This window comes from Nuphar pumila, chromosome 3 (assembly GCF_984573655.1).
Source record: "Nuphar pumila chromosome 3, dmNupPumi1.hap1.1, whole genome shotgun sequence".
NCBI lineage: Eukaryota > Viridiplantae > Streptophyta > Magnoliopsida > Nymphaeales > Nymphaeaceae > Nuphar > Nuphar pumila.
The window spans coordinates 124,852,280-124,879,908 of record NC_143251.1 but is presented as its reverse complement, the minus strand read 5'-3'; the positions used below and the strand labels follow the sequence as shown (position 1 = coordinate 124,879,908).

The following is a 27,629-nucleotide window of genomic DNA, read 5'->3' as shown; positions in this document are numbered from 1 at the left end:
ATGACCGAAATTATTTTTTTCAATTTTTTTTAACTTCTGTAGCCATGTCTACATAGGCTATAATTATGTACAAGTCTGTATTCGGCATATCTACATAGACTATAACTATGTACAAGCTATGTTTCTCTCAAAAAAACAAAGTACAAGTCTGTAAGACCCATTAAGCCATATGGGGCTATATGTATGCCATATGATGAGAAAGGGTTTCATCTTATGATATATACTGTGTATCCAGATGTTGATCCTAGCCATCCAACCGAGTGCATCTAGATGGCTAGGATTACATGTACGAATGGATGAGGATGTGTCTAATTATATCCATCTAAATGCATTTGGTTGGACGGTTAGAATCAACATATGAGACATGGTATCATAGTCATAGGATACGATCCTTTTAGCCATGCAAGAGGTGCTGCTGTGGCTCCATGTAGCTTCCGAGGCTGCAAGTTTGGCATTATTGCATGGGGGAGGGGAGGTCACGGTCATGGCACTCCAATCTTGAACCGCCACTAACGTCTTGCAAATCTAGCCACGGCAAGCAAGCAGCACAGACACATACATACCTAACTGTCAAAAAATAAAAGAATAGAAGCGATGAAAAGAACAATGCATGAACAAATTTGATATACGGATAGCATCAATTGTAATGTTAGAGGAATCATTATTGCATGGAATAGATGCGGGGGTCATAAGCAACTATCCTATTTTCAATAGAATGAAAAAGACATATCTGGTAGAATAGCAAACCCTTCTGTCACATGATATGTGGTTTTTGTTCATATTTATGACTGGTAGCAGAGAAGGTGGTAGCTAGGGGTGCCTTATATCTACCATTCTTTGGGATCAATGATTTTTCTTTGATTTATGGAAATGTGTTCTTTTAAAAACAGAATTAATTGTGCTAGTTAGGTTTTCCTGAATCACACGTTAAGCATGGCTAACTTATGCGTGTGCCTGTAGATCTTTTCATATGTGCAGAGACTAACCTACTTACATGATCTTATCCTATGACGTATGATCATGTGTATCCTACGTCATTTTTTTTTCTTTTTTGTTGACAAAGTTTTTCACCAAAGTGGTAATCTCCTTGTGGGTTTACCAACACCGAGCCCACCAATTAAAGGCGTCCGTACACTTGAAGGGAAATGAAGCCAGCACCTTCTCTCCATGCCCACTGCCACTCGAGCGACCTCGTCTGGTGTTTATGTGCATCACACTGTCATACTGAAAGCATTCTGTGGCACCTATGAGCCTCTGTAAAAAAGGGTGAGAATGTAGACGGACATGATGCATTTAGTTGGAGGGCTAGGATTGACAAATGTTGTGCAGCAGCATATGTCATAGGATATGATCATCATTTTTTGGTAAAATTGAAGCATGCATGCGGACGAAACTTCCTCGTCAAATGTCATATTTAATGAAAGCAAATTTCCACAAGTTACTGTATTTGAATCAGCACCAGCCATCATATGTACACGTCGCTTTCCTTTTTCTTAGGGCTGAGGCAGTGGGCTCCTTGGTGGTCAAAGGGGGCGGCCAAGGGATTTTATCTGCTTGGGTCTAGGTCGTCATATGAAGGCCAGATCAAGTGATTCGACAAAGCACAAATTTTTTTGTTTTGAAATCACCACCATCCATTGTGAAATGATTAATCAGCACTTTTGGTGGATGCCACTGTTTGCACAGTGAATGGTGGCGAATGAATCAAATCACCTGATCTGTCTCGGTCATATGGCAGCGTGCCAATCTTTCTCAGTCCCCACCTTTGAAGCTTTCATCCCTTGTTGCAGGGAATGTATTCAACACCAATTTTCTTCTGACACTATAAATAACCTATAGGAGTACCTTGTTGAGTATAAAACATAGCTCTTCTTTCTTTTAAAGTGAGACGAGAAAACAAGTGCATTCCATCATGTTTAGGACAGCACACAATTGGAGGATCCTCCAAGGTAGTAGTTATTGGAAAAACTTGCTTGATCCCCTAGACACTGACCTTCGCCGATCGATCATCCATTATGGCGAGCTTGCTCAGGCAACCTACGACGCCTTCATCAAGGAGCGTGCTTCTCGATTCGCCGGCGATTGTCGGTATGCCAAGCACGATCTCCTTGCCAAGGTTGGCCTACCCAGTGCATCAACAATGTATGAGGTCACTAAGTTTGTGTATGGGACGTCAAGCATCCTTCTCCCAAGTAGCTTGTTGATCAAACCTTTGTCAAGGGAAGCGTGGAACCGCGAATCCAACTGGTTGGGCTATGTCGCCGTCGCAACTGATGCCGGAAAGGTAGAGTTGGGTCGGAGGGAGATTGTGGTTGCTTGGAGAGGCACCGAGAATGTGTTGGAGTGGATGACTGACTTTCAGTTCATCTTGGAGTCGGCCTCAAAACTGTTGAAGCCTCTTCTGCATGAGGGTGAAGAGGTTAATGTTCATCAGGGTTGGTTGTCTATCTACACTTCTAATGACCCTAGATCTCACTTCAACGACCAAAGCGCTAGAGAGCAGGTAAACCCTTGATACCATCATCACCATCATCTGTTTCTTGATTCTTAAAGCATAAACCCTTTTTCACCATCATCATATCAATGCATTTGATCGTGTTCACGTCCGAGCAAACGTACAAAACTTTGTTTTTATAACCCAGATTACACCCAGCAAGAAGACCTGGTTGTACTTGCTCAGCCTGTCATACCTAAGGTCAACGTGCCAGTGGTATATAAAACTCTGAGGCTAGGACCCCGCCCCCACGGCCTATCCTGGGCATCAACTTGTGTAGAGGGGGACGCTCATGTGAATCAAACCAGTCAATTAGACATCACTGTGGAACTAGATCCAGATCATATTCTTACAAGTTATTTTGATTAAATCTGACCCATAGATGGATTGGGAATGGTCATTTGACAGAAATCTAAAAAAAAACTTTTTCTACATCAAAATTTTTGTTTTTTTTTTATATTTACATGGGAAACCGCCACAGGATCTGAGACCTAGCGGCGCTCGCTCTACCTAGGCCCCCATCCCACTATGCCAAACCCCTTTGGGGCATTTTAGTGTTTTTACCGCTGTTGTTTTTCAAATCACTGGAAAATCTTGCACTCAAGGTGGTACACTGATCTTCACTAAACAGATTATGCAGATCACATGTTTGATACGTACCAAATTGGCTAAAAATCGATTTTACAAAGGACCATTTTGGTTTAATATTTTAATTTTTTTTTAAATATCTTTAAGGGGGCTTAATTTTTCTAATTTTTTTTATTGTTTTTTATTTTTAATGATGTGTGTCATCTGTCAGTAAAATACGATCATTTCCAATTGAATTCGGTTTGAATCCAAATCAGCTGATTCTATTAATTGTTTTCAAAATCTATTCAGATCCCAAATTGATTCTGACAACATTGCTTGTGGATTAGAGCTCCCGCCTAGGATTTTGAGCAAATTCTGAAACCTACTAGGAAAGAAACCTTTGATTTTGCACTTGTCTTCCCCTGGGATTCAAGATTTTCATTTTATCAAAATTTCTGCTTGTTTACTAATTATGCTCTATCTCTAGGATTATATGCCCAGCCAACAAGATATTTGGGACGTGAGCATGGTCACAAACTATGCATATCAATATTTTTTAAGTGCGGTTGTGTGTTGAGGGCGAAACACTTACATAAGTGTTAAGTCTTCTTCAGCCTTTTAAGAAGGGGGGTATAGGAGTTCAGTTCCACTCATCCTCTATGGCATCCCCCATCTTTATATCCCTCTTAAATCTTATGATGCAAGTTCTTTTGATCATATCTGACCTTATAGATTGACCTTATAGATGGGTTCAGTGTGGTTGATTTAATAAGAATTGACACTTGGATCACATTTTTTTCAAACGAAAAAAAATATATAATTTTTTTTAATCACAAAGCTTTGTGTTTTTGTCAACCACTGGTTTTTGAATTACCAAAAGAATCCTGCTTACAGGTCGGATTTCAGCTGACTTAAATGTTGATTTTCACTTCATCTATGGAGTCCTATTGTTCAAAATAACTTGCATCAATAAAATCCAAAAGGTATGAAGATAGGGATGACATAGGGGATGAGAAGAACCAATTTGTTTTTTATAGAGTGAGACTAGTTGAGCAGAACACTTATATAAGTGTTCACCCCCTTAAGGAAATCATGCTGACGATGCGCTTCTTTTTAGGTCCTAAGCGAGGTCAGGAGACTGGTGGAACTATACGAAGACGAAGACGTGAGCATCACAGTGACAGGCCACAGCCTAGGTGCTGCCATAGGCACACTCAATGCTCTAGACATTGTTGCCAATGGTGTGAACAAGCCAAGAAACAACCAGGAAAAACACTTCCCAGTAACAGCCATCGTCTTCGCGAGCCCGCGAGTCGGGAACGATTCATTCCGCCAAGTGTTCGACCGGGCTAGTGGCGAAGATCTCAGATTGCTGCGAGTGAAGAATGTGCCCGACATAGTCCCAACCTACCCCTTGCTAGGGTATGAAGATGTTGGTGTAGAGCTATCAATGGATACAAGAAAATCAGGTTACCTCAAGCGTCCTGGCAACTTCACTTCTTGGCATAGCTTGGAAGCATACCTTCATGGTGTTGCAGGGACACAAGGGAAGAACAGCAACAAGTTCAAGCTTGAAGTTGATCGTGACATTGCGTTGGTTAATAAGTACATGGATGCGTTGAAAGATGAGCATCTTGTGCCTGTCTCATGGAAGGTTGAGAAGAACAAAGGAATGGTTCAGGGGTCAGATGGGCGTTGGCGCTTGATGGACCATGAGGTTGATCGCAGCCCATGAGCATTCAAAATGGTCGGTCCATGACTTAAATATATAAGACTTTAATGGTGTGTTAATAAAAAATGTACTTGTGCAAGTCGAGGAACTTAATAATCTGTGTGTAGTAAAATGATAATAATAGGTGATTAAGCATCACCCTATATATATATATATATATATATATATGGTGGACATTTGTAACAGCTCCCACCCTCATTCCCTGCTGCAATGCAATGTGAATGATCGAGAGAGTGTTTTCTTTTTATTATTCTTGCTTTTGTATCAAGCCAAGTGTGGCCAACTTCTGTCTCCAGCATTACAAATATATAGACATCCTTTTTACTGGTTCAGTTTACATAACGTCCATCATATGATAGTATTTGCTTGGGCTGGCCATACCTTCTTAACTTACCAGTAGATGATTAGTAGGGGTGGACAACGGGGTATGTTGGCCGGTTTGATGGGCTTGAGTTATTTATTAATTTTTTAATAATATAAAATTTTAAAAAGTATTACTATTTATGTAATTAATCACATTAATTTTATAAAAAAACTAGAAAGATAATTAATTGAGTGCATGGGAAGCTGGAAACTTATTAATTATTACTATTTACAAATGGATTTGGGCTGAGCCAGACATTGGCCCGTTGGGCCAATGGGCCGGGCCATGAGATGCTCTTAAAAACAGGGCCGCACTTAAAGCCCAGTGAGCCAAGCTCTAAGCGGGCGCGGGGCCCTGCCCGATGCCCAACCCTATTAATAATTAGGGCTGCATGAGATAGATTTACTCGATTCCATTTTATCAGCCGAGTCCAATTTACCTATACTACCACAACAGCAACCTTTCCCTTCTTGGTGACGATATGGTTTTAATTCCTTTCCTCATTGGTAGCACTTGGAATTCTTTTCCAATTCAGAATTTTCTAGACCGTTGCTCTCCTTGATAGTTTTTGAATGTTTTAGACTGTTGCTGCTGTTAATAGGTGGGGGCCTTGGAACAGTACTGGACATCTGTTGCAAGATGAGGTGGGGCAGCACGATTTTTTGTGCAATGTGATTGCACTTGATCCGCTCTTTAAGTTGCATGGTATTCTAAATGGGCTCTCAGTTTGTGTATTTTAGGTTATATTTCGAAACTGGCAGCTGGGATGGAAGTTTATGCATTTGGTAGATACACGGTCAAACTACCTTGGCGGTGGGTGTTTGAAAACTGGGAGCTGGGACGGGAGTTTATGAAATTGGGAGAGGAAGTGAGATTGTCTCCCCCTTTATATTTGCACTAAAGAATGGATTTGGTAGCTAACTTACATATTATAATTTGGCAACAACCACTTTTTTAAATGCGTCAACTCCCTCGGACAGAGGTGCTTATTTCATGCACTTTCTCATGAAAAAGACTCTTTTTCATAGGAATAAGGCATCTTTCCTATAAAGGGTAAAACAAATATGTCTACCAGAAATATATGAAATATACGGTGAAATCCACAATGCTAAAAACAACTTTCCTGCCCAAATGGGTTCATATCTTTCTATGTTTAAAACACTTTATGTTTAAAAACGTTCATATAAAGTTTCAAAATCTTGGCACAGACTATGATCCGGTGCATAAACATCCAAACCAGATGGTACCCATTAATTAGTTGTTTTCAATGTAACAATTATCGAAGGTATTTTCAACAAATATTGTTTGAATATTCTAGGGCCATTTTAAACCTCCAAAATGTCACGTTATTTTCAATAAAACATAATGAATTTATTTTTAGTATTTTCTATTTTTATTTCTTCTTACAAATAACTTTTTCATTTTGCGTTTACGTTGTAGATATGTTTCCCTTAAAAGTAACTTTCAATTTCTCGTGCAATTTGGCTGCCGTGATTTTGCTGTTTTAAACTTGTTTGGCTACTATTATCATTAGATTAGATCACGTACAAACCCAAGTCTTTGAAAGCCATAACCAGAAACCCAACCCAGGTGTACCTCCAAATAGGGATGGCAGTGGAACAGGGGGAAACGGGCCCCACCCTGCCTCACACTGTTTGGACCAGGGATGGAGGACATGAAACGGAGAAGGAGGTTAAAATCAAAACTCATGAGGGAATGGAGGCAGGGATGGACTTAAGCTTTCCCCCGGCCCGCCCCATGCGCCGCTCCACCTTGCCCCGTAACCCGTTTGAAACGGGGATGGAGGATATGAAACGGTAATGGAGGAGGGGATGGAGGTTAAAATCCAAACCCATGCAAGAATGGAGGCAGGGATGGAGGTTAAAATCCAAACCCATGAAAGGATGGAGGCAGGGATGGAGGTCCAGATTTTGAGACGGGGCGAGGGTGAAGACCTTGTCTCCTGCTCCCACTCCCGCTCCCACCCTAGTCCACTGCCATCCCTACCTCCAAATTACTAGTTCCATAAATTACTCCACAAATTCAAATGAAAATTTAAAGATTGAAATTTCCTCCAATGACTAAAAGAGAAACTACGGGCTTCGGAATTAAAAAATTATTGACTGATCTACAGTCATATCCTTTGCTTTAATTACTTATTGTACTGTTTATGCTTTTTATTTGTTAAGTTATCCTGATGGGCAAGCTGGGGCAAGGAACATCCTTATCACTTCATGGAAGTTATCTTGCAAAACATAAATACGAAATTTTGTTTGACTTATTCCTCTCTTTTTCTTTTTCTTTTTTTTTTTGGTATTCATTTGAAAATAATTTCATGGCTCATACCATATTTATTTTAAAATTTAATGGTGACCCAGGTGTGATTTTTTAAACTGATTTATATTCTATAGTCGATGCTTTGGGCCTGAGAAGATTTTCCAATGCCTTCACTTGAAGGGTGCATTTAAAAGTTGAAGAGAATAATTTTTTGCTCCATAATTTAAGTCATATCCTGTGTGAAGGTCAGGTAATGTGAATGCACACGTTTAGTGTACTGCTGTAACTGATCATCATCCATGTTTGGGATGCAGCCTGTTAGCTGTGGGGCCCAACAGCAGATGGAAGGTGATCTGGTGCAGCACGCCTGATCTTCAGGATGAAGGATGAAGGCATTTCTTTTGCAAATATCCTGCACAGTAAACACTTAATTATACATATGTTCGTCTCAAGGAGCCTACACTAGCCAAACAGAGCTGAACACCCATTTTTCATACTCGAACTGCATTACACTTGTTTGTTTCATGCAACTTACATGGGAAAGTGTTGAGCTGACAATCTTATGTAATCCTTTTCCCACCGTTCATGGTGGAAAAGTGTCATGATGGCAACAAGTGAGCCTCAATTTTTTCCACCAGCTACCACTTTTATGTGTAAATCCATTCATACCTCTTCCTTTAGCTTTCACATAACTGGCAGATTTTTTAAAAAAATCTGTGTTGGTAGTTCAGATAATCTTTCTAGAAGTAACTGAAAAAAGATATACACAACACAACTCATTGAGAGAGATCTGAAAATTGCTCAACCAATAGAAATACAGTTTCTCCTCCCTAGTTTTCATCTTTATAAACCGGGCAAAAGAGAAACAGTAATCATCATTCCATATATACATACACATAACAAAGAACATACCCCTAAATTCTTCAATATCCTCAAAGAAAGCCAGCACCCCAAAAACAAAACCATTTTTTTATCACCCAAATGATCTCCCTAGACACCGACACCGGTACCATCGACCTATCGTCGGTCCGGCTATGGTTCACTCGAGGGGGAGCGAGCATGAACCTCCCCGAGAAATCGTGGAGACGGGACTTCTCGTCAGGTGATGTCTCATCGTCGATGTTGAGGACATAGCTGAGGGGGTCGTACCTAAAGTCATTGGTGTGCCTAGTCCTACAGACACCCTCCCTCCCCGCCTTGAAGAAGAGGCTCCGGCACTTGTCCTTCAGCTCCGATAGCTTAAAAAGATGGGGGAGAGAGAGAAAGAGGGAAGCTCAGAGAGAGGGCCGAACTATAAACATCAACATTACTAAAAGGGTCAACAAACATTGAACTCGGCGGCAACGCAAAACAGGCCCCAGACAGGTCGTGAGCACAAAAACAAAACTAAGAACAAAAAGAAACAAAAACCAAGCTAGATCAACCTGGTTCAGGAGGGGGTCCAGGGTGACAGAAAGCGCTGAAGATCGGGGATGATAATGCGCAAAATGGCATACACATCCGCCAAAATACAATTCACTAATTTATTGAAAACTGTCGAAACTTGCCCAAAAATGGCATTATTGCGAGTCATCCAAACAGCCCACCAGGACGAGAGAAGTCGCGTTCTCCAAATAATCTGTCAGTGCTTATAACTGCGAACTGGCTGAGGGCCCCACAAAAGGTCTACAACGAACGACTTTTGGTGCACGTTAATGACAAGTTTATTCCAGGTAACCTTAATTAAAGAGGTTTTGAAAAACATAGCACTCTCAGAAAAAGTGAAACACAGATTCTTCGGCCGCCTCGCACAGAACACATTTACTGGGAAGATGGAAACCGATAGAGGGAGAAGCTCCGAGAGACGAGAGAGAGGGAAGGGGCTCGAGAGTCGAAGTAGGGTAGGGGGCTTGAAGCGGCTGGGGTCGAGGCCGGGGGTGATATTATTTTTTAATTAATATATTATATAAAATATAATATGAGTCGGGGGCAGGTTATATGTTCCCCCTCAGAACACGCATTATAGCTACAGTGTGTGTTCCGGAGAGAACACGCAACACCTCTCTACAAGTCGAGCCTCATCGAGCTTGGTAGGCCGATCAAGCTTGGTTAGGTCGAGGCTGGCTCATTTATGGGGTGAGTCGCTCGGGCTCGTTGTGCATCCCTAGTGGTCATGGGGCGACATCCGGGGTTTTCTCTTGTGTCTGCAAGGGTTCCTTGTCATCAAAATAAAAAACCTTGCCGCAAGAAACGTCTTTCTTGAGTTTGAATTTATGACATCCCTTCAACTTGGTGATGTTCATCAGTCACCCCTACCAAAAAAAAGTGTAGCTCTTATGGTCTGGTTTCTGGCAAGTTTCTAAGTTTTGATGGAGATTAATTTTGTAATTAACTTCTCTATCTCGTAGTCATGTACTGATTAATTGGGTTACCTTTTTCAAATACAAGATAAAAGAAAAAGGTTTAGGTGTGTCTCCAAGAATACAAAGTGCTGGTCCTCAAGCAACTGCGTAAATTAAATATGTAAAATAAAAAGTGTAAAAAAGCTACCATATTATTTTAAAATTATTTGTCACTATGACAACCAGCCCAGCTAAGAAAAAAAAAAAGAGCAGATCAACACACTGCATAAAAAAATGTACAGAATTCTTGGCAAAGCCACACGTGCAATTCAGTACAGGGGCCCTTCAATTCCATTACGAGATCCACTCATCCCTATCTTGATCCACTCATCTCTCTCTTCATACCCTGATGTCATACCCGTTGTGAGATCTTTTTGTTGCAAGTTGTTTTGTTGAACAATTGACTGGAAAATTTTCAAAAATACACCTAAAGTTTGGGCGTTCATAACTAAGTTTTAAAATTTTTTAAAAAGGCACCTAAATTTTTGCACTGTTAATAAAAAACAAACTTTCATCCATTTAACCTAAGCTATCACTAACTCAAGATGAGTTAAGAGAGTTAATTAACTAGTTAACCATTTAAAGACTCCTTTTCCCTCTTTTGTAGGTGCATTTTTTAAAATATGATGTTGAGGATAAAATGATAATAGTGAACTCTCGTGCCTTTTTAGTTAATTAACCATGATATTTTTTAGGTCGTTTTTTAACTTTTTCAAACCTTAGGTGCCTTTTTGAAAATTTTCCAAATGTAGCAGTTACGTTTTTTTTTTTTTTTGAAAAACAAAATGTTTTAGTGTTCTTTGTAAATGTTGAGCTTTTAATCATTGAAAACAATGCTGTCATGGGTCATGTTATGGAAACTAAGACACCGACCTTTAGGGCATGTTTGGAATCTCGATGCTGGGATGAGCGTTTATGCATTTGGTGTTCTCCAGGCAAAATCTTGGTCAAATCCTCGTGGTGGTCCTGTTTGGAATCTGGGTGTTAGGATGGGCGTTTATGCATTTGGGATGGGAAGTGAGGCCCTTTCTCTTTTGTATTTACACTAAAGGATGGATTTGGCAAAGCAGCTGCCACTTCAGCAAATGCATAAACTCCATAAACGCCCATCCCAGCTACCCATTCCAAACAGGCTATTATTAGATCACTGGGTCAACAACTACAACTACAACTACAACTACGCCTTCATCCCAAAACAATTGGGGTCGGCGATATGAACCAACAAAGAAAATCATTCTGGGTCTTCCACATGAATCCTTCGCGTATTAGATCACTGAGTCAGATTTGTTAAAAACATCCACCAATGAAATCCCACAAGAGGGCATGATTATGACACGAGGGTATGAAGATAGGGATGAGTGGTTCATATTCCTGCACTGTGTGCCCATCAACATGACACACTTTTTTTTATGCAATGTTGGTTGCCCTTCATACGACGCCACTCAAAAAGATTATATTATTGCACTAGTGTCATGCACGACTCTATAATATAGGTAAATAGCATCATATTACATGGATGGGCCCAAGAAAAGCCACTGATCTAAGAATATTAAGCCATCTGAATTGACCTAAAACTTATCATTTCTCATCAGGATACTGTTGGTGGCCAATTGATAAGATCGGGCATGAAAGTGTTACTCTGTTTCTGCAGGTTGGCAAACACCAAAAATCGGGCGAAACTCGGTTGACCAGCAACTCACTACTCGATGGATCAACTTTGATGACTTGGGATTTTTTTAATAATTAAAATATAGATTATTTGCAAATGTAAATATACATTTGAAAATATATAAATGTGAACATAATGTCCTTATTCCTGTAAGAGCAGTCAGCTATATTCAACGTCCACAGTCTCCGTTGGAAATAGGGTTGGGAAACAAGCTGAGACACTAGTAGCATGTGATTTTGAATCATATGACATGCAAGCAAACGTGCCCTCAAGCAACATTTGCTTTATCTCTTAAAAATAGTAATATTCAAGGGCAAAGCTGAAAATAATAGGATTTGAACTTCAAGCTTATTGTGATGGGTCGGCTGGGGGTTTTTCGGCGAAGCCACAATCGGCTTCCCTGTGTGGCGGTGACCCTGCATAAAAACAGAAAAACAAACAGCGTACCTGAGGCGGCCATTGCTGAGTTGCGGTGGTTACCGAAAAAGGGAGGTCGCCGGAATCCGCTCTGCTCAGCCGAACTACTGCCATCCACGAGCCCAGGCTTCTGGATGCAGTCGGTGAGTAGACCTGTATTTCCCTTCTTCACACTTGGCCTGGGTCGCTCGTGATACCCAGTCTTTATAATCACTGAATGGAAATGGTTTAAGCAACTGTTTCCCTTTTATTCGGTAATGGGTTTAACGGAAGGAGCATCGTTATGGGGAGCGTTACCCACATCGTGGGTAACCACCACCAACGTGCTGGTTTATCCCAACATTCTCCCACTTGTTTCGACGATAAACCCTTTAACCAGAAAACCTTATGGGAATAACTTGATGAATAGAATGACCTTTTTATTCTATTCTAAAGGTCCTTAGTTGAATCTCTAATCCTTAGGAGATTGACAACAACCATAATGAGAATCAAAAGACTGAAAGTGATCACTTTATTTATATGCATATGTCAAAAAAGAGTTTAACAATCTCATCCTCATTATATGTTCGGAATATAATCCTGGTGCTAGCCCTTTAGTAAGAGGATCAGCGATCATCTCTTTGGTACCAATATTGACAATATGCACTAAATAATTCTCTGTCATTTCTTTAACAACAAAATACTTCAACTTCATATGCTTGCATAACGTAGTACTTTTGTTGTTGTTCGAAAAGGACACTGCAGCTTCATTATCACAGTAGACCTTTAGTGGCTTCCCAATGGAATCGACCACCTTTAACTGTGATATGAAGTTCTTTAACCATATAGTCTGCGATGTAGTCTCGTACAATGCTATGAATTCTGCCTCCATGGTGTGGGCAGCAATGGTCGTCTGCTTTCCACTCCTTCAAGAGATCGCTCCCCCAGCAACTAAGAAGACGTACCCAGTAGTAGACTTTCTACTATCAAGGCATCCTCCTAAATCCGCATCTGAGTAGCCAATGACCTCGAGGTGATCAACTTTATGATACGTTAACATATAGTCTTTTGTCCCTTTCAAGTACCGCAAGACTTTCTTGGCAGCCTTCCAATGGGGTAAACCTGGGTTAGACTAAAATCTGCCAAGTACCCCTACTGCAAAAGAAATATCTAGACTAGAACATGTCTGCGCGTACTGCAAGCTGCCAACAACTGATGCATATGGATAAGCACACATCTGTGCTTTGTCAATATCGTTTTGTGGACAATCCTTTAGGCTCAGCTTGTCAGCTTTTAATATGGGTGTAGAACTAGGAGAACAATTCTCCATCCCATATCGCTATAGGATCTCTGGGAGAGGCCTAAAACACCTTTTGCTCTGTCTCGATGAATCTCTATGCCAAGAACATAAGCAGCCTCACCCATATCTTTCATATCAAAATGTGATGCAAGAAATTGTTTTGTCTCTGAAAGCAACTTTATATCGTTGGTTGCATTAAAATGTCATCCACATACAACATCAATATAATAAACTTACTCTCATTTTCCTTAAGGTATATACATTGATCAATAATGTTTTCTGTAAACCCGAAAGTCACAATGACTTGAGAAAATTTAATATACCACTATCGGGAGGCTTGTTTAAGTCCATATATTGATTTGTTAAGCTTGTAAACCAAACGATCATTTTCAGAGAAACCAAGATGTTGTTTCATGTATACCTCTTCATTCAGATCTCCGTTGAGGAACGCTGTTTTCATATCCATCTGATGTAGCTCTAAGTCATAATGAGCTACGAGGGCCGAAATTATTCTCATTGACTCCTTAGTTGAGACAGGAGAAAATATCTCATTATAGTCAATGCCCTTCATCAGGGTGAATCCTTTAGCAACCAATCTTGTTTTATGTCTCTCTATGTTACCTTTGGAGACCTTCTTGGTCTTAAAGACCCATTTACACCCTACGGGCTTTACTTCTTTAGGTAACATGACAATATCCCACACTTGATTTTTAGCCATAGAGTTTAACTCTTCTTTCATGGCTTCTATCCAGTGCGAAGATTGTTTGCTTTCAACAGCTTCCATCAAAGTCAACGGATCATCATCCATATCTATGAAATCACCAGGCTCTTGAAGGTACATCACATAATCAGGATGTATGGCAGATCTCCTAATCCTTGTGGATCTCCAAACAGGTCGTTCCTCAGGCTCAGATTGAACCTGATCATTATGTTCGTGCTCTTCCGCATTGTCCACAATAGGTTCACTTTGGATTTGTGTATTAACAATCGAATGATCAACCACACCATCATTAGGAATAACGATGTGGTATCTTTCGATGTTTTCTTTAACAGGTGACGAAACTGGATCCTGTACTTCCTCAAAACCAAGGCTTTCAAGTGCACTTAATCCTACTGAACCATTTTTTAGGAATTTAGCTTTATCCGTTTCAACAATCTGTGGTGAATGAGATGGGCAATCAAACATGTACCCTTTTGATCTTTCTGGATAACCAATAAAATATCCACTGATTGTTCTTGGATCAAAGGCTTTAATATGAGGGTTATACAGTTTAGCCTCTGCAGGACATTCCCATATGTGCATATAAGACAGTGATGGTTTCCTATCTGTCCACAGCTCATAAGGAATTTTAGGCACAGATTTCGTAGGAACTTTATTCAGAATATGCACAGCAGTCCTTAAGGCTTCACCCCACAACTTTATGGGAAGTGTTGAATAATTCAACATAGCTCTGACCATTTCCTTAAGCGTACGATTTCTCCTTTCAGCTACATCATTCTGATAGGCACTACCAGGCATGATATATTGAGTCATAATGCCTTCCTCTTTAAGAAATCACTCTAATGGTCCTTCCCTTTGCCCCATCTCAGTAAACCTACCATAATATTTGCCACCTCTATCAGACCTGACTATATTAATAACTTTATCGGTTTGTTTCTCTACTTCTTTCTTAAATTCTTTAAACATCTGAAAAACATCAGATTTTTCAAAAATCAAGTAGAGATACATATACCGTGAATAATCATCAATAAAGGTGATGAAATATTTTTCGCCTGTGTAACAGGGGGAAAACGATCTACATACATCCGTATGGACTATTTCTAATATCTCACTAATGCGTTTGACACCCTCTTTATATGTGTTTGTATGCTTAGTTTTTATGCAATCAACACATGGGTCATTGTTAGTAAAATCTAGAGATTGCAAGATTCCTTCATTTACAAGTCTCTTTATTCTCTTTTCAGAGATATGACCCAACCTTTGATGCCAAAGCATGTAAGATTTATCATTCGTCATGCTACGTTTATTTCCAACTAATGCGTATTCAGAAGTCAAAGACTTTTGAGTTTGGATCTTCGCATTCAATCTATATAGACCATCATAAACTGATGCAGAACCAATTTCAATTGAATTTTTGAATATGAATAATTTGGAATTTTCAAACTTAAAACAATATCCAAATTTATCCAACTTTGAAATTTAAATTAAGTGTCTACTATACGATGGAATATAAAAGACATTATGAAGATCTAAAACTACGCCTGTATCCGAAGTAATCCTGCAGGTTTCAACACCCTTCACATGTGAACGCATCTTGTTTTCCGAATAGATATTTTTCTCATGCATTGTTGGTTTTCTTCTTTTCAGAAACAACTATAGACAGTTGAAAATATGAACAGTAGCACAAGAATTAATCCACCAGCTATTTTCAAGAATATGTAATAAATTACATTCATGAGAAACTAATGACAAATTACCTCTCTTTTCCAACCACTTCTTGTACTTTATGCAATCTAACTTCATGTGTCCCTTCTTCTTGCAAAAGAAGCACTTTATGGGAGCAGAGTTGGATTGCTTGTCTTGGGATGACTTATCCTCAATTGGCTTCTTCCTAGCATTTCTCTTAAATGCATTTTTCCTTGGTCCTACCTTGGACATATGAGAAGCCATATGTGCACTTTGCACCTTCTCACCTTTCATCCTCTCTTCTTCTTCAACACACTTGGACATGAGTTCATTAAATGTTCATTCATCATTATGTGTGTTGTACGAGATTTTGAAAGGTCCGTATTCCAAGGGTAAGGATGTTAGGACTAAATGCACTAGGAAAGAATCAGAGATGGTGAGCTTCATGTCATTCAGCTGAGATGCTATGTTCCTCATCTCCAAAATATGCTGACGAATGTTTTTCCCTCTAGTATATTTCATAGATATGAGTTTTGACATCAGGGTACTGGCTCTGGCCTTGTTTGAACTCACAAATTGTGCCTCAATGGCATTCATGAATTTCCTCACTGTTCTGCATTGTGGGATAGCACTTCGAATGTTCTTAGCTACTTTAGATTGCAAAAGCAACAAGCTAAGTCTATTCGAGCGCTCCCACTTCTCAAAAGCAATCTTTTGATCAGCAGTGCTCTGATCAGTTAAGGTAGCGGGTTCATCTATCCTTAGGGTCAGATCTAGATCCATATACTCTAATGTAAAAAGAACAGTTTCTTTCCAGTCACTAAAATTAGATTCATCTAGAAAAGGTATAAAGCTAGAGCCATCTAAAATCACAGAACTAGAAACTGCATGACAAAAAACACGTATCAAGAAGCATTCGTACGAGACTAAAACTTTAATGGAAAAAGCAAAAGAATAAAAGGCTATTGATATGCTTATTTCCAGGCGAGTGAAGGAGGTCATCAGAGTCCTACTTTGGTAAGAGCTTCGACACGCGAAACCACTTCGCCTACCGACCATATTCGATAAAACTAAGGTTCTTGTGAAGTTAGACCATCAACACAAGGTACCTTTGGATACTCATGTGTGATGTATCTCGACACATTTACCTTATTCTACCCTACTTAAATTCTAAACAAGATAAAACTACCTTTGGGTCGTTTATTGTTTCATGAATATAAGTACAACAGTAATATTGACTAAAACCATATGATAGTACAATATTTTGACAACATACGTGTATTCAGTCACTTTGGTGACATGAATACACTAAGTTATCTGACTATCCTTAATGCCAATATTATATACAAAATAATATTTTAAAATAGTCCGTAAACCGAATGGACCAGACATATGACTCTCGAAATGGTTCTAAAACTGAATGAACCTGTCATATGTTTCACGAATCGGTCTTAAAGCACTCTGAACCGGTCTGAAACATCCCCAAACCGGTCATCCAAGGGTCTGAACCGGTTCTGAACCTTATGAACCGAGTCAAGTATGAACAAAAGTTCATAAAAACCCTATAATCGTATGCCAAAATCCCTATATTTTCTTATATTTAAGAAAACAGGGTCTTAGCATCTCGAAACCGGTGAGAAACTGAAAGGAACCGGTCAAAAACGACTCTGAACCGGTCCCGGAAGGGGGCCAAATCAGTCCCTGATCCGGTTCGGGCCAAATAGTGCCTGGACTCTACTGGATCCGGGTCGAAACCCGACTGTAACCGGATCCGGGTCAGACCCGGGGTTATCTTGATCCGGGTTGGACCCGGTATAAACCGGACTCAGGTCGGACCCGGTATAAACTGGACTCGGGTCGGACCCAGTAAGAACTGAATCTGGGTCGGACCCAGTAAGATCTGGACCCGGGTCTGACCCGGTTGTAACCGAATCCGGGTCGGACCCAGTAAGATTCGGATCCGGGTCGGACTCGGTACATACCGGATCTGGATCGGACCCTGTACAAACCGGATCTGGATCAGACCCGGTAATCACTGGATCCGGGTCTGACCCAGGGTTTACTTTATCCGGGTCGGGCTCGAGCGGGTCCCCACCCGAATCCCGGATCCGATCTGAATCAACTTTATGGATCGGATTCGGGTGGGCGGGTCCGGTTCAGAAAATAAACCCGACCCGAAACAAAAAAATTTGAAAAAGGGCAGAAAACCCGATCTTTTTAGAAAAGAGGGGTTTTCCCCATTTTCATTGTCGGCGACCTATGCCGCCCACCGACAATCAATGTCGGCTTGCTGGCCGGCGACCAAAGTCGCCGCCTGTCGGCGATCAACTCCGGCGACCTATGTCGCCTGCTGATGGCGTTTCTTCTCCGACAAAAGCAGCCATCCAACCGTCGGTGAAAAACAGGAAAATGCATGAGCCTTTAGAAATCTGGCGACTCAATAGTCGTCGGCGACGGTTCCTGTTGCTCTTTAAGGGTGGATGGAGAAGGAAACGTTGGCGGCGTCCTCGCCGACAGAAAACCCCCAAAAACAGAGGTAAGACGGTTTTTTTTTTTATACGCATGTCTGTCGCCCAATGGCGGCAGTCGTCGGATTTCGGCGACCAGCAGCAGCGTCACCCCACGGTGACCTGCTTTGCTGGACTGCCAAAAGCACACCGCGCAGCTGAAGCGGGGAGTGGGCCCATAACCCAATGATGGGTCGGCTGAGGGTTTTCCGGCGAAGCCACAATCGGCTTCCCTGTGTGGCGGTGGCCCTGCATAAAAACAGAAAAACAAACAGCGTACCTGAGGCGGCCATTGCTGAGCTGCGGTGGTTACCGGGAAAGGGAGGTCGCCGAAATCCGCCCTGCTCAGCCGGACTGCTACCCTCCACGAGCCCAGGCTTCTGGATGCAGTCGGTGAGTAGACCCGTATTTTCCTTCTTCACACTTGGCCTGGGTCGCTCATGATACCCAGTCTTTATAATCACCGAATGGAAATGGTTTAAGCAACCGTTTCCCTTTTATTCGGTAATGGGTTTAATGGAAGGAGCATCGTTGTGGGGAGCGTTACCCACATCGTGGGTAACCACCACCAACGTGATGGTTTATCCCAACATATTGAACTAATCTCAAACTAACTTATTTACAAAATAAATCTAAAGTTTTAAAACTACATGAAATAAAATTAATTTCAACAAGAAACTTATTGCTTGCAAGCCAAATACTTCAACAATTTGTTCTGCACTAGTTGCAAAATTTAAATCCAATTTTACGTAATAACATTAGGATATCCATTGAATCCGGACATCTGTCTGATTCAGTGGCAAAAAATTTAAAATCATATAATAATTGGATATGCTTTTGGCTTACCAAATCCTAATAAACAGAGTTGGATTCAGTCAGATATTGGACAAAATCAGGGGAAATCAATCGGATAAGTGCATTTTTACAACAGTAAAACTGTAATTTTATGTCTTGATTAGTTTGTCCCAACTCCTAATCCAAGTTTAGGTTAGCTAGAGGTCACATTTGGGTACGCTTCATTCTGTGATAAAAATTTTTGAGAAGGGAAACAGCAAAAACTTCGGCCTTCACATGAATTTGAGCGAAACGTTTGGTAGGTATACAAAAATTTCCCAAAAATAGAAATTGCACACATTTTAACGACCCTATTTAAAGCTGTAGCTACTCTGTCTGTTACTTTACTCTATCAAGAAAATGGCAATAACGTTAATTATACTCTTCGAAAATACTGTTATTAACGTTAACTATTCACCTCACCTCGCGTGCAAGGCTTCCTCTTGTTTTTGTTTTTTTGACAGGACGTGCAAGACATTTTTCTTATGCAGGACTTTGCGTGCAAGACTTGTGTAATAAAATTACAATAACAAATACAAGGGCAAATACCAACGGGGGTTCCGGTCGTCTGGTAGGAGCAGCTAGGGAACATCACCTTGTGTTGGGACGTTGCAGGTTCAAAACCCAATAGTTGTATAACTGGTAGGGTCTGCCTAACCTCAGCTTGCCTTTCAAAAAAAAAAATACAAGGGCAAATAGGTTGCTCCGGTCACCACTTGTAGCAATAAAGTCTTGAGTAAGCAAACATTATGTATTTATTCTTTTTTAAAGCAAGAAATTTTCCATTTTAGAAACGTAAGCGTGAAACAATCCTGCACAATAAATTCGTTTCCATCCTTCTCCTTCCTCAGATGAGGAAGAGAGATCTGAATTCTCTCTTTTTTTTGATAACCGGAGAAAACAACCTCACTCACTGTAGAGGTCATCGGTCGGCCTCTCAGCAAGGGATGCACACCCTTGCTCGTGACGTCTCTTCAACTTGGTGATGTTTACACCAAGTCGCGACTAAAGAGAACTGCATGAAATCTAAAATGTGGGGAAGAACAGGAAATCGATGGAGGATTATCCAAGGCTGCGACTACTGGAAAAACCTCACCGACCCTCTAGACATTGATTTGCGAAGATCTATCATACATTACGGGGAGTTGGCTCAAGCAACCTACGATGCGTTCATCAGAGAGCGCAAGTCCAGTTTTGCAGGAGACTGCAAATACGCACGCACCGGCATTCTGGCCAAGTGCTGCGTAGCAAACCAGTCATACTATGAGGTGACCAAGTTCATATACGCGACGTCGAGTGTTGCAGTTCCAGAAGCTCTCATGATCAAGTCACTGTCGAGGGAGGCATGGAGCAAGGAATCCAACTGGATGGGCTTCGTGGGTGTGGCAACAAATGAAGGTAAAATCCAACTGGGGAGAAGGGACATTGTTGTGGCGTGGAGGGGCACCGAGCAGACGTTGGAGTGGATCGACGACCTTGAGTTTAACTTGGTCTCGGCTTCGAGTCTCCTGGGTGGTGACACGGCGAAGGTGCATGAGGGGTGGTTGTCCATCTACACATCCGATGATCCGCGCTCGCCTTACAACCAAACTAGTGCAAGAGTCCAGGTCTCTCTCTCTCTCTCTCTCCAGGTCTCTCTCTCTCTCTCTCTCTCTCTCTCTCTCTCTCTCTCTCTCTCTCTCTCATCATTGGGCATGAGATTAAGGTGGTGAGCAACAAAAGTTAAGAACGGAAAAATATCGACAGTAAAAAACTCGAGAGAATTTGATTTTTTTTTTTAAATTTCACCTCAACATTAAAAATATAAAAATTATTTTTTTATAAGAAAATTTAAATAAAATTATTTAAAAATAAAAACAACAAGGTTTTTTCACTATAAATAGTTGTTAAAAGCGTAAATAGCATGTTTAAATTGGGATATTTATGTTTTGACAAAAAATATTTTGAAAATATCGCAAGAAATTGCCATTTTTAACTTTCAGGTAATTTCTCACAATATTATCGCAAGATTTTTCATAAATCTCGTGATATTTGTCAATATGGTGGTGAGTGCACGTTATATATATATATATAATCCAAGCCAAGAAGGGTACAAACCGTCCAAACTATCTTCATATCAATTGTAGAATTGTTTTCTTTTTTTTGCAAATCCGACCATACGGATGTAATCTCCATGGTTGAAAACCAAGGAACCAATCCTTGGTTCAAAATTTTATATTCATAAAATTTTAAATTGTTGTTTTTTAGTACATTATAAAATCTTATTTATACATCAAAAAAATTTGAAGCAAGGGTTCGTTTGCATCCAGTGTTGGATTGGATGGAGACTACTTAGAGTTGCACAGGTTTCTAGCAAGAATAGTGTCTGCTACAGAACAAAATCTTCATATCAAACTGAGTTAATTGCTTTCTTGCTTAATATTAGCCTGATCATCCAATGGAAGAAATAATAAGGCAACTTTTTTTTTATGATGAAAGAAAACCCTTAGCGAGAAACAAGTCTTTAATGGGCCCACCTCCCTAAGACGTTAAACTCAGGGTTGAGGACACTGCCACCCAACCTTATTTAAAAAATAAGGCAACTTTCAATGGACACTTTTATGCATGTAGGTACTGAATGAGGTGAACCGATTAATCGAGTTGTACAAGGATGAAGACATGAGTATAACAGTCACAGGCCACAGCCTAGGTGCTGCACTTAGCACACTCAATGCAATGGATATTGCCACTAATATCATCAACAAGCAAGGAGTTAAACAAGACAAGCAAATTCTTGTGTCCGCCATCGTCTTTGCGAGTCCGAAGGTGGGAGATGCTGCGTTTCATCAGATCTTTTCTGTGATCGATAATCTTCGATTATTACGCATCAGAAACACACCAGACATAGTTCCAACTTATCCATTGTTGGGGTATGAGGATGCTGGAGTGGAACTGGTTATTGACACTAGGAAGTCTGAGTACCTCAAGAGTCCTGGGAATTTGACGAGTTGCCATGTATTGGAAGCATATCTTCATGGTGTTGCTGGAACTCAAGGTGCGAGCAGTAGCAAGTTCAAGCTTCAAGTAGATCGAGACATTGCTCTTGTTAACAAGTATTTGGATACATTGAAGGATGAGTATCTTGTTCCTGTTTCATGGTGGGTTGAGAAGAACAGAGGGATGAAACAAGGACCCGGTGGACACTGGAAGTTGATTGATCATGAGATTGATAATTAGCTGAAGTTTTCGAAACTTGAAAGTTCATTAAGAGGGTGTTCGAACATGGTTGTGATCATACCAGCATTAATGCTGGATTCCATCATAACTCTGAAGCTGGGCACCCTTGGGCAAGAGTTGGGTGACCAATTGAAAAGTCCTAGTGTTGCACCCTTTCTCTGATGGAATCACACATGGGCTATCTCCCAATTTGACTTCAAAACTGAAAAGAAAAAAAAAGTGTGCTTGAATACAAATACAAAAAATTAGTGTTTGGTTTTAGGTTTGTTCAGTTTTTTAAAATTCTGAAAACATGTACTGCTTTGGATGCAATCAGAAATCAGGAAATGTGTGGAGATTTTAATTCTTCCCTTGTTTGGTAATTTACTTTAGTGTCTCTCTCTCTCCAAAAAGGATCCCATCCTTTGACATATTTCATCCTATGTTGATCCTAGCCGTCCAGCTGAAGCATCGCTTAGAACCAGACCACATCCATGTGACAATGTGGACCAATCCTAACCATTGATTGGATGGCTAGGATTGAATGTAGGTTGGAAATCATGTCAAATGATGACATCATCCATACCTCTCTCTTTAGCTTTGAAAGAGTATCGTTGAATCTAGTTGGCTCGCTGGTTTGGCATTGCTACGGCAAAATGTGACTCAGTCAATGCCAGATTTAGTTTATCGATCAACACGCATCTTCACCCAAATTGGAGATCTTAAGATTGGGTTCAATGTATAACTTATTGATTAACAATGATTCATTATTATGAGATATTATACATGAAGTTTGATGCCACTATATTGATAGATTTCCAACTTGGTTTCAACTTGGCTGCCTACAGTCAGCAACAATCACCAACGGGGGCTCTGCTTGTCTGGTAGGAGCAGCTAGTGCACCTTGTGTTGGGACGTTCTAAGTTCGAATCCCAATGGTATCGTTGTATAACTGGTAGGGGTCTGCCTATAAAAAAAATCACCACAATCACGACCTGTAAATCTGCCATCACTAATCCCTTGTGATGTAAAATTATGGAATAATTGTAGATTTTACAGACAGAAAGGGTGGAAACATGGAGACAAATATGGTTTTTATTCATGAGCCCTCAAATTGACAAGCTTTATCTGTTTTTTTTTTCACTTTTACATTTTTCTTATCATTTTTTTATTTTTTTGTCTTTGGCTTGTGTTATCCGAATATTATTACGTGGGTAGATGCCTAAGCTTTTAAGTGAGCGTTACTCAAGAAAAATCTTCATTCACTTTTGTCTTTTTTAAAGGGTTCAAAGTTCAACTTCAAACACTACCAAAAGAAAGTCCCCCTCAGATTCTCAAGAAAAAACAATCAATAGAATTGCCATTCTCTCCAAACACTAGACGGGAAAAAACGGGGATAAGCATGGAGTGCACCCTGATACCTAGAAAAGAGGTATCGAAGACATGGTTTTTTGCCACTCACATTGCTCCTTCGTGCTTCCCCATTGCCGCCCTCTAACTCCTCCACCACCGCCTACTATCTCCGGTGACCACATTCCATCACTCCCCATCAGACTCCTTTCCCCAATCTCTCCTCGATTTTCTGGATTTTCTCGATTCTCTGCAAACCCAATTCCTGAAATCTCCCACGCAATCAAAGCAACAAAAATGGACACAGCAAGAACAAATGAAGCCGTCGGTAAGGACGGTCACTCTGCCATGAAACTCTTGTTTGTAGAGATGGGTGTTGGTTATGATCAACACGGGTAGAACTCTTCATCTTTTCTGCTGCTACTTCCTTCTTTTTTGTTTTTTCAGGAAGAAAATTTTGATTTCCTTATTGAAATGTGATTTCCCATATGGGAATTTCTGCAATAGTCAGGATATCACTGCTGCTGCCATGAGAGCTTGTAGGGATGCTATCACGTCTAACTCCATTCCAGCCTTTAGGACAGGTAATAATCACAAATACTCATCATTCGCCTTACGATTTTTCACCTTTTTTTTTCTTTGTGATTTTTAGTGGAATTCTTTGTTGCATAAAATCAACACCCCAACTTGTCTCAGTTTCGGGATGGTGAGGTGCATCCAAGCATCCACTTAATTTGTAAATCAGCAAAATTGAGAAAGAATATGTGATGGGTATAGTTTATATTATGATATTGGATGATGGTTTTTGTCTTCATTTATTGATGGTTCATCTGGGTGCAGGGTCTATACCGGGGGTGGGTTTCGAGCAGATGAAGCTTAAGATCAAGCTGGGGGTCCCTCATTCTTTGCAACAGTATCTTGATATTGAGAAAGTGAAATCTGTGTTCCCCTAGTGAGTTATTTTCCTCTGTTACTTCTGAAGTAGCAATCCGGATTAGCTAGTTTTTCTTTGTATTTATCATGTTCCTGACTACCAGATGTGACCATTCTGTCGGTGCTTTTCTCGTCTTGCATTATTTAATGCACCTAGGATGTTGGTTGTGTTAACATCTTGTTTTCACTTGGAAAATGCTTGCGCTGGAGAGATTGAGTGCTATCACTGCTTTTGGTTGGACTGTGCAAGTGTCTAAGTAGCATGATGGTGCATCGACTATCAAACTTGCGGTAGCAGAAAAGGCATATTTCTCTAGTCACTGATGTTACCAGAAGAACCAATATGAAAAAAATTGCAATGTAGCTGTTTGGGAAGCCACATGTTCAAAGCAATGCCAAGGAAGTCATTTGTGTGTTATGAAGGTAGTTTCATTAGTTGATAGTTCTAAGAACGTACCTGCATCATACAAAAGAGAAATAGGTGAGATAGAAAGAAGCGCACCAATAAATTATAATCATGCAATGATTCTACTTCTGTTCTGTTTGGCATCAAGACCCACGTATAGTTTATTATCTATATTGTCTGTCCAATATTCTCTATGTCAAAATGTGGTTTTAGATGCAAATGTGGAATTAGCTGATGGTTTATGCCTCATGTATTTGATGAGTGGATGAAACTAATGTAATCTCGTCTAGTATCAAGATTCTAGAGACAGGATTAATTGGAGAAGCATATGATATGGTCTCTTTTTATTCCATTCATGATTTATTTTATTGATATTACTGTACCCTCTCCAATGAAGGTAATATGGGAGAATTATCCAATCAAAGATCTAAAGTTTTTTGCCTGGTTGTTCTTAGTCAACAGAAATTTACTCATGCTCTTTTCAGACAAAAAACTACTAAACCAAATAGTTATAACAAAGTTTCTTGCAAGAAGTAAATCAATAATAACTTTCAAATAATAAACCATATACAAGAAAGCTATAATATCATCACCACTATTTTCAGATGCAAAAGTTTAAAACTATAAAAGGAGTAATGAAGTCAGTAACAAGGGTTACAAATAAACTTGAGTTGAATTATCCAGATCAAAAAGTTATAATAAGAGAGAAAGAAAACTGAGTCCCAAACATCATTAGCATTAGTAGAAACATCTTTAACTGTAAACCTGTCATCATCAGAATCATCTTCATCTAATAAATATTCTCTAGCTTCTTCAATTTCTTTTGAATTTATGCTTCTTCTACCACATAAACTTATACATGAATATGGGGCACAACATGGACATGCTATTTCTTTGATGATAATCAAGCTGGGGATAACCCATGTGGAATTCAAACCTGAGACCCCTCGGTAGTGCAACTTAACTATCAAGCTATCTCATTCAACCCCCAAGATGGAGAGAGAGCACCTATGTATGCAAAAAATCACAATGTAAAGCAACAAATGCAAATTCTTGAAAGAAACAATGGTTAATAAATGCCAATTCTAAGTTACCAATAATAGAGAATTGGTTGAACATCAAAGCTGTAATAGAGCTATCTTGTTTTTTATTAAGTAGGGTCTAATGCACGTCAGAAATCATGCCTCATATAATCTAGTTCCACAAATCACATGTCCATGTGATTAACTGACGCTTTAATGAATTTAAAATTTGTAGAGGGAAAGACTTAGATTTTGATACAAAGAAAAGAAATGAATCCAAGATTTGAGAGAGAAAATTTTTAAGTTGAATTATACAACAGAATCTATTTTTGAAGCGACTTTTGAGTTAGCTTGACTAATGCCTAACATGAGGTTAGTTGGTGAAAGTATGAAACCATTCTGAAAAAAGGATGAATTTGGTTGACAGTGTTGGCCATATCCATCACAAGTTGTAAGGTGTCCCATGTCTTTGCTTGTGTTCATGTTTGACCATGTCGATATACAACACAAAGGCTAAGTGGCTTGCCCTTATGATATAGCAAACCGAAACCCCCATCATGCTTGAACCTTTCGCCACCAAACTTCCAACTTGAAGCAGCTTCTCTTCAACAAAGCCCTTTCCCCATTCCATCCTGATCAAATACTTGCATCCTTTTTGTTGAGAGCTCTAATGAAGATTGTATTATGCTAATTTGGCATTAATATATGTGTGTGTGTGTGTGTGTGTGTGTGTGTGTGTGTGTGTGTGTTGTGTGCCAATCATCTAAAAGACGAGAATAGAAAAGCATAAAGGAAGTCTCTGTTTGCTGTGTTTTTTATTTGTAGAAATGCCCATGATGGACGTGATAATACTGAAAAACACTTTTTGTGTTGCATTCAATTTTATTTAGGACTGTATGGGCTTATCAGGTTGATCAGTTATGTCATCAATTTTATAAGCTTCTTCTGATCTTTACAGACGCTGATTTTCTGTTCTGATTATTCTCCTCTAGAAACTTGTAAGCTTTGGTTAATTTTTAGCTGTGATGACATAATAGCTTATTTTTCAGTATTGTTTTTTGTGGTCTTTGCAGTGGAAAATTTGTGAGTTTTGAGGTTGTTGATGGAGGATTGATCTGCTCAAGTGGTGTTTGTGTGGAGGAAATTGGGGATAAAAATGACGATTGTTATGTGGTTAATGCTGCTGTTTATGTTGGCTATTAGTGGCTAATGTGCTGCAGTTTGTCTTTTATTTTTTCGTGATGACCTTAGTTATGTCACCTAGATTAACAAGGCCCTATCTTGGATGTTGTTGGTGATTGGTGTATGAATGCTTATGGAAGTTTGCTTTTATACCTAGGAGTTCTTACTCTGGCTTCTTTTTCTTTCATTTTCTTTTTAATGCACCAATAGTGTAACTACAGTTCATGAAAAAATCACTAACCCTGTTGTCAGAGTAATGGATGATGACCTGGACAAGAATGTGCTGCCATTGCCTTACAGGTTTACTTGTACGAGCAACTTTGTAATGGAATTATTCAGCTTACCTTAGATAAGGGCCAAGTCAGATCTTCTGTACTTAGTCTAGTTTTTGTCAGATTGGCTCATAGAGCCTGAAATACACCACTACCACAGTACAGCAGTACATAGTTTAGTTTTTGGCAGATTGGCTCATAGAGCCTCAAATACACCACTACCACAGTACAACAGGTCTCATATCTATTCTAACCCAAACGGAGGGGTTTTAACTTACATTAAATACTGTAATTGCTGATTTTTTGGTTTGTAAACTTCCATGCTCCCGTCATCCTTC

At 39.9% G+C, this 27,629-nt stretch overlaps 3 protein-coding genes across 3 annotated transcripts; all 3 read left to right on the top strand.

The window, feature by feature from the left end:
• Positions 1–1,850: 1,850 nt before the first annotated feature.
• LOC149843627 (phospholipase A1-II 1-like) lies at positions 1,851–5,130 on the top strand. The gene is made up of 2 exons (XM_089999971.1): positions 1,851–2,503; positions 4,182–5,130. The coding sequence occupies exons 1-2, from the start codon at positions 1,913–1,915 to the stop codon at positions 4,797–4,799; spliced, it is 1,209 nt and encodes a 402-aa protein (XP_089856097.1). The 5' UTR covers positions 1,851–1,912; the 3' UTR covers positions 4,800–5,130.
• A 14,656-nt stretch (positions 5,131–19,786) lies between these two features.
• Positions 19,787–22,481, top strand: LOC149843626 (phospholipase A1-II 1-like). Its single transcript, XM_090001885.1, has 2 exons — positions 19,787–20,538; positions 21,542–22,481. Exons 1-2 carry the CDS (start codon positions 19,951–19,953, stop codon positions 22,145–22,147), a joined length of 1,194 nt encoding a protein of 397 aa, XP_089858011.1. The 5' UTR covers positions 19,787–19,950; the 3' UTR covers positions 22,148–22,481.
• A 1,024-nt stretch (positions 22,482–23,505) lies between these two features.
• Positions 23,506–27,167, top strand: LOC149843625 (50S ribosomal protein L34). The gene is made up of 4 exons (XM_090001884.1): positions 23,506–23,871; positions 23,984–24,060; positions 24,317–24,428; positions 26,911–27,167. The coding sequence occupies exons 1-4, from the start codon at positions 23,570–23,572 to the stop codon at positions 27,038–27,040; spliced, it is 621 nt and encodes a 206-aa protein (XP_089858010.1). The 5' UTR covers positions 23,506–23,569; the 3' UTR covers positions 27,041–27,167.
• The last annotated feature ends 462 nt before the right edge of the window (positions 27,168–27,629 follow it).

Excerpts from the sequence above, each read along its gene's own strand:
- LOC149843627 (XM_089999971.1), top strand. The coding sequence starts at position 1,913 with ATGTTTAGGACAGCACACAATTGGAGGATCCTCCAAGGTAGTAGTTAT. Across the intron at positions 2,504-4,181 it reads ACCAAAGCGCTAGAGAGCAG|GTCCTAAGCGAGGTCAGGAG; the intron begins GTAAACCCTTGA and ends GCTTCTTTTTAG.
- LOC149843626 (XM_090001885.1), top strand. The coding sequence starts at position 19,951 with ATGAAATCTAAAATGTGGGGAAGAACAGGAAATCGATGGAGGATTATC. Across the intron at positions 20,539-21,541 it reads AAACTAGTGCAAGAGTCCAG|GTACTGAATGAGGTGAACCG; the intron begins GTCTCTCTCTCT and ends TTATGCATGTAG.
- LOC149843625 (XM_090001884.1), top strand. The coding sequence starts at position 23,570 with ATGGTTTTTTGCCACTCACATTGCTCCTTCGTGCTTCCCCATTGCCGC. Across the intron at positions 24,061-24,316 it reads CATTCCAGCCTTTAGGACAG|GGTCTATACCGGGGGTGGGT; the intron begins GTAATAATCACA and ends ATCTGGGTGCAG. Across the intron at positions 24,429-26,910 it reads GTGAAATCTGTGTTCCCCTA|TGGAAAATTTGTGAGTTTTG; the intron begins GTGAGTTATTTT and ends TGGTCTTTGCAG.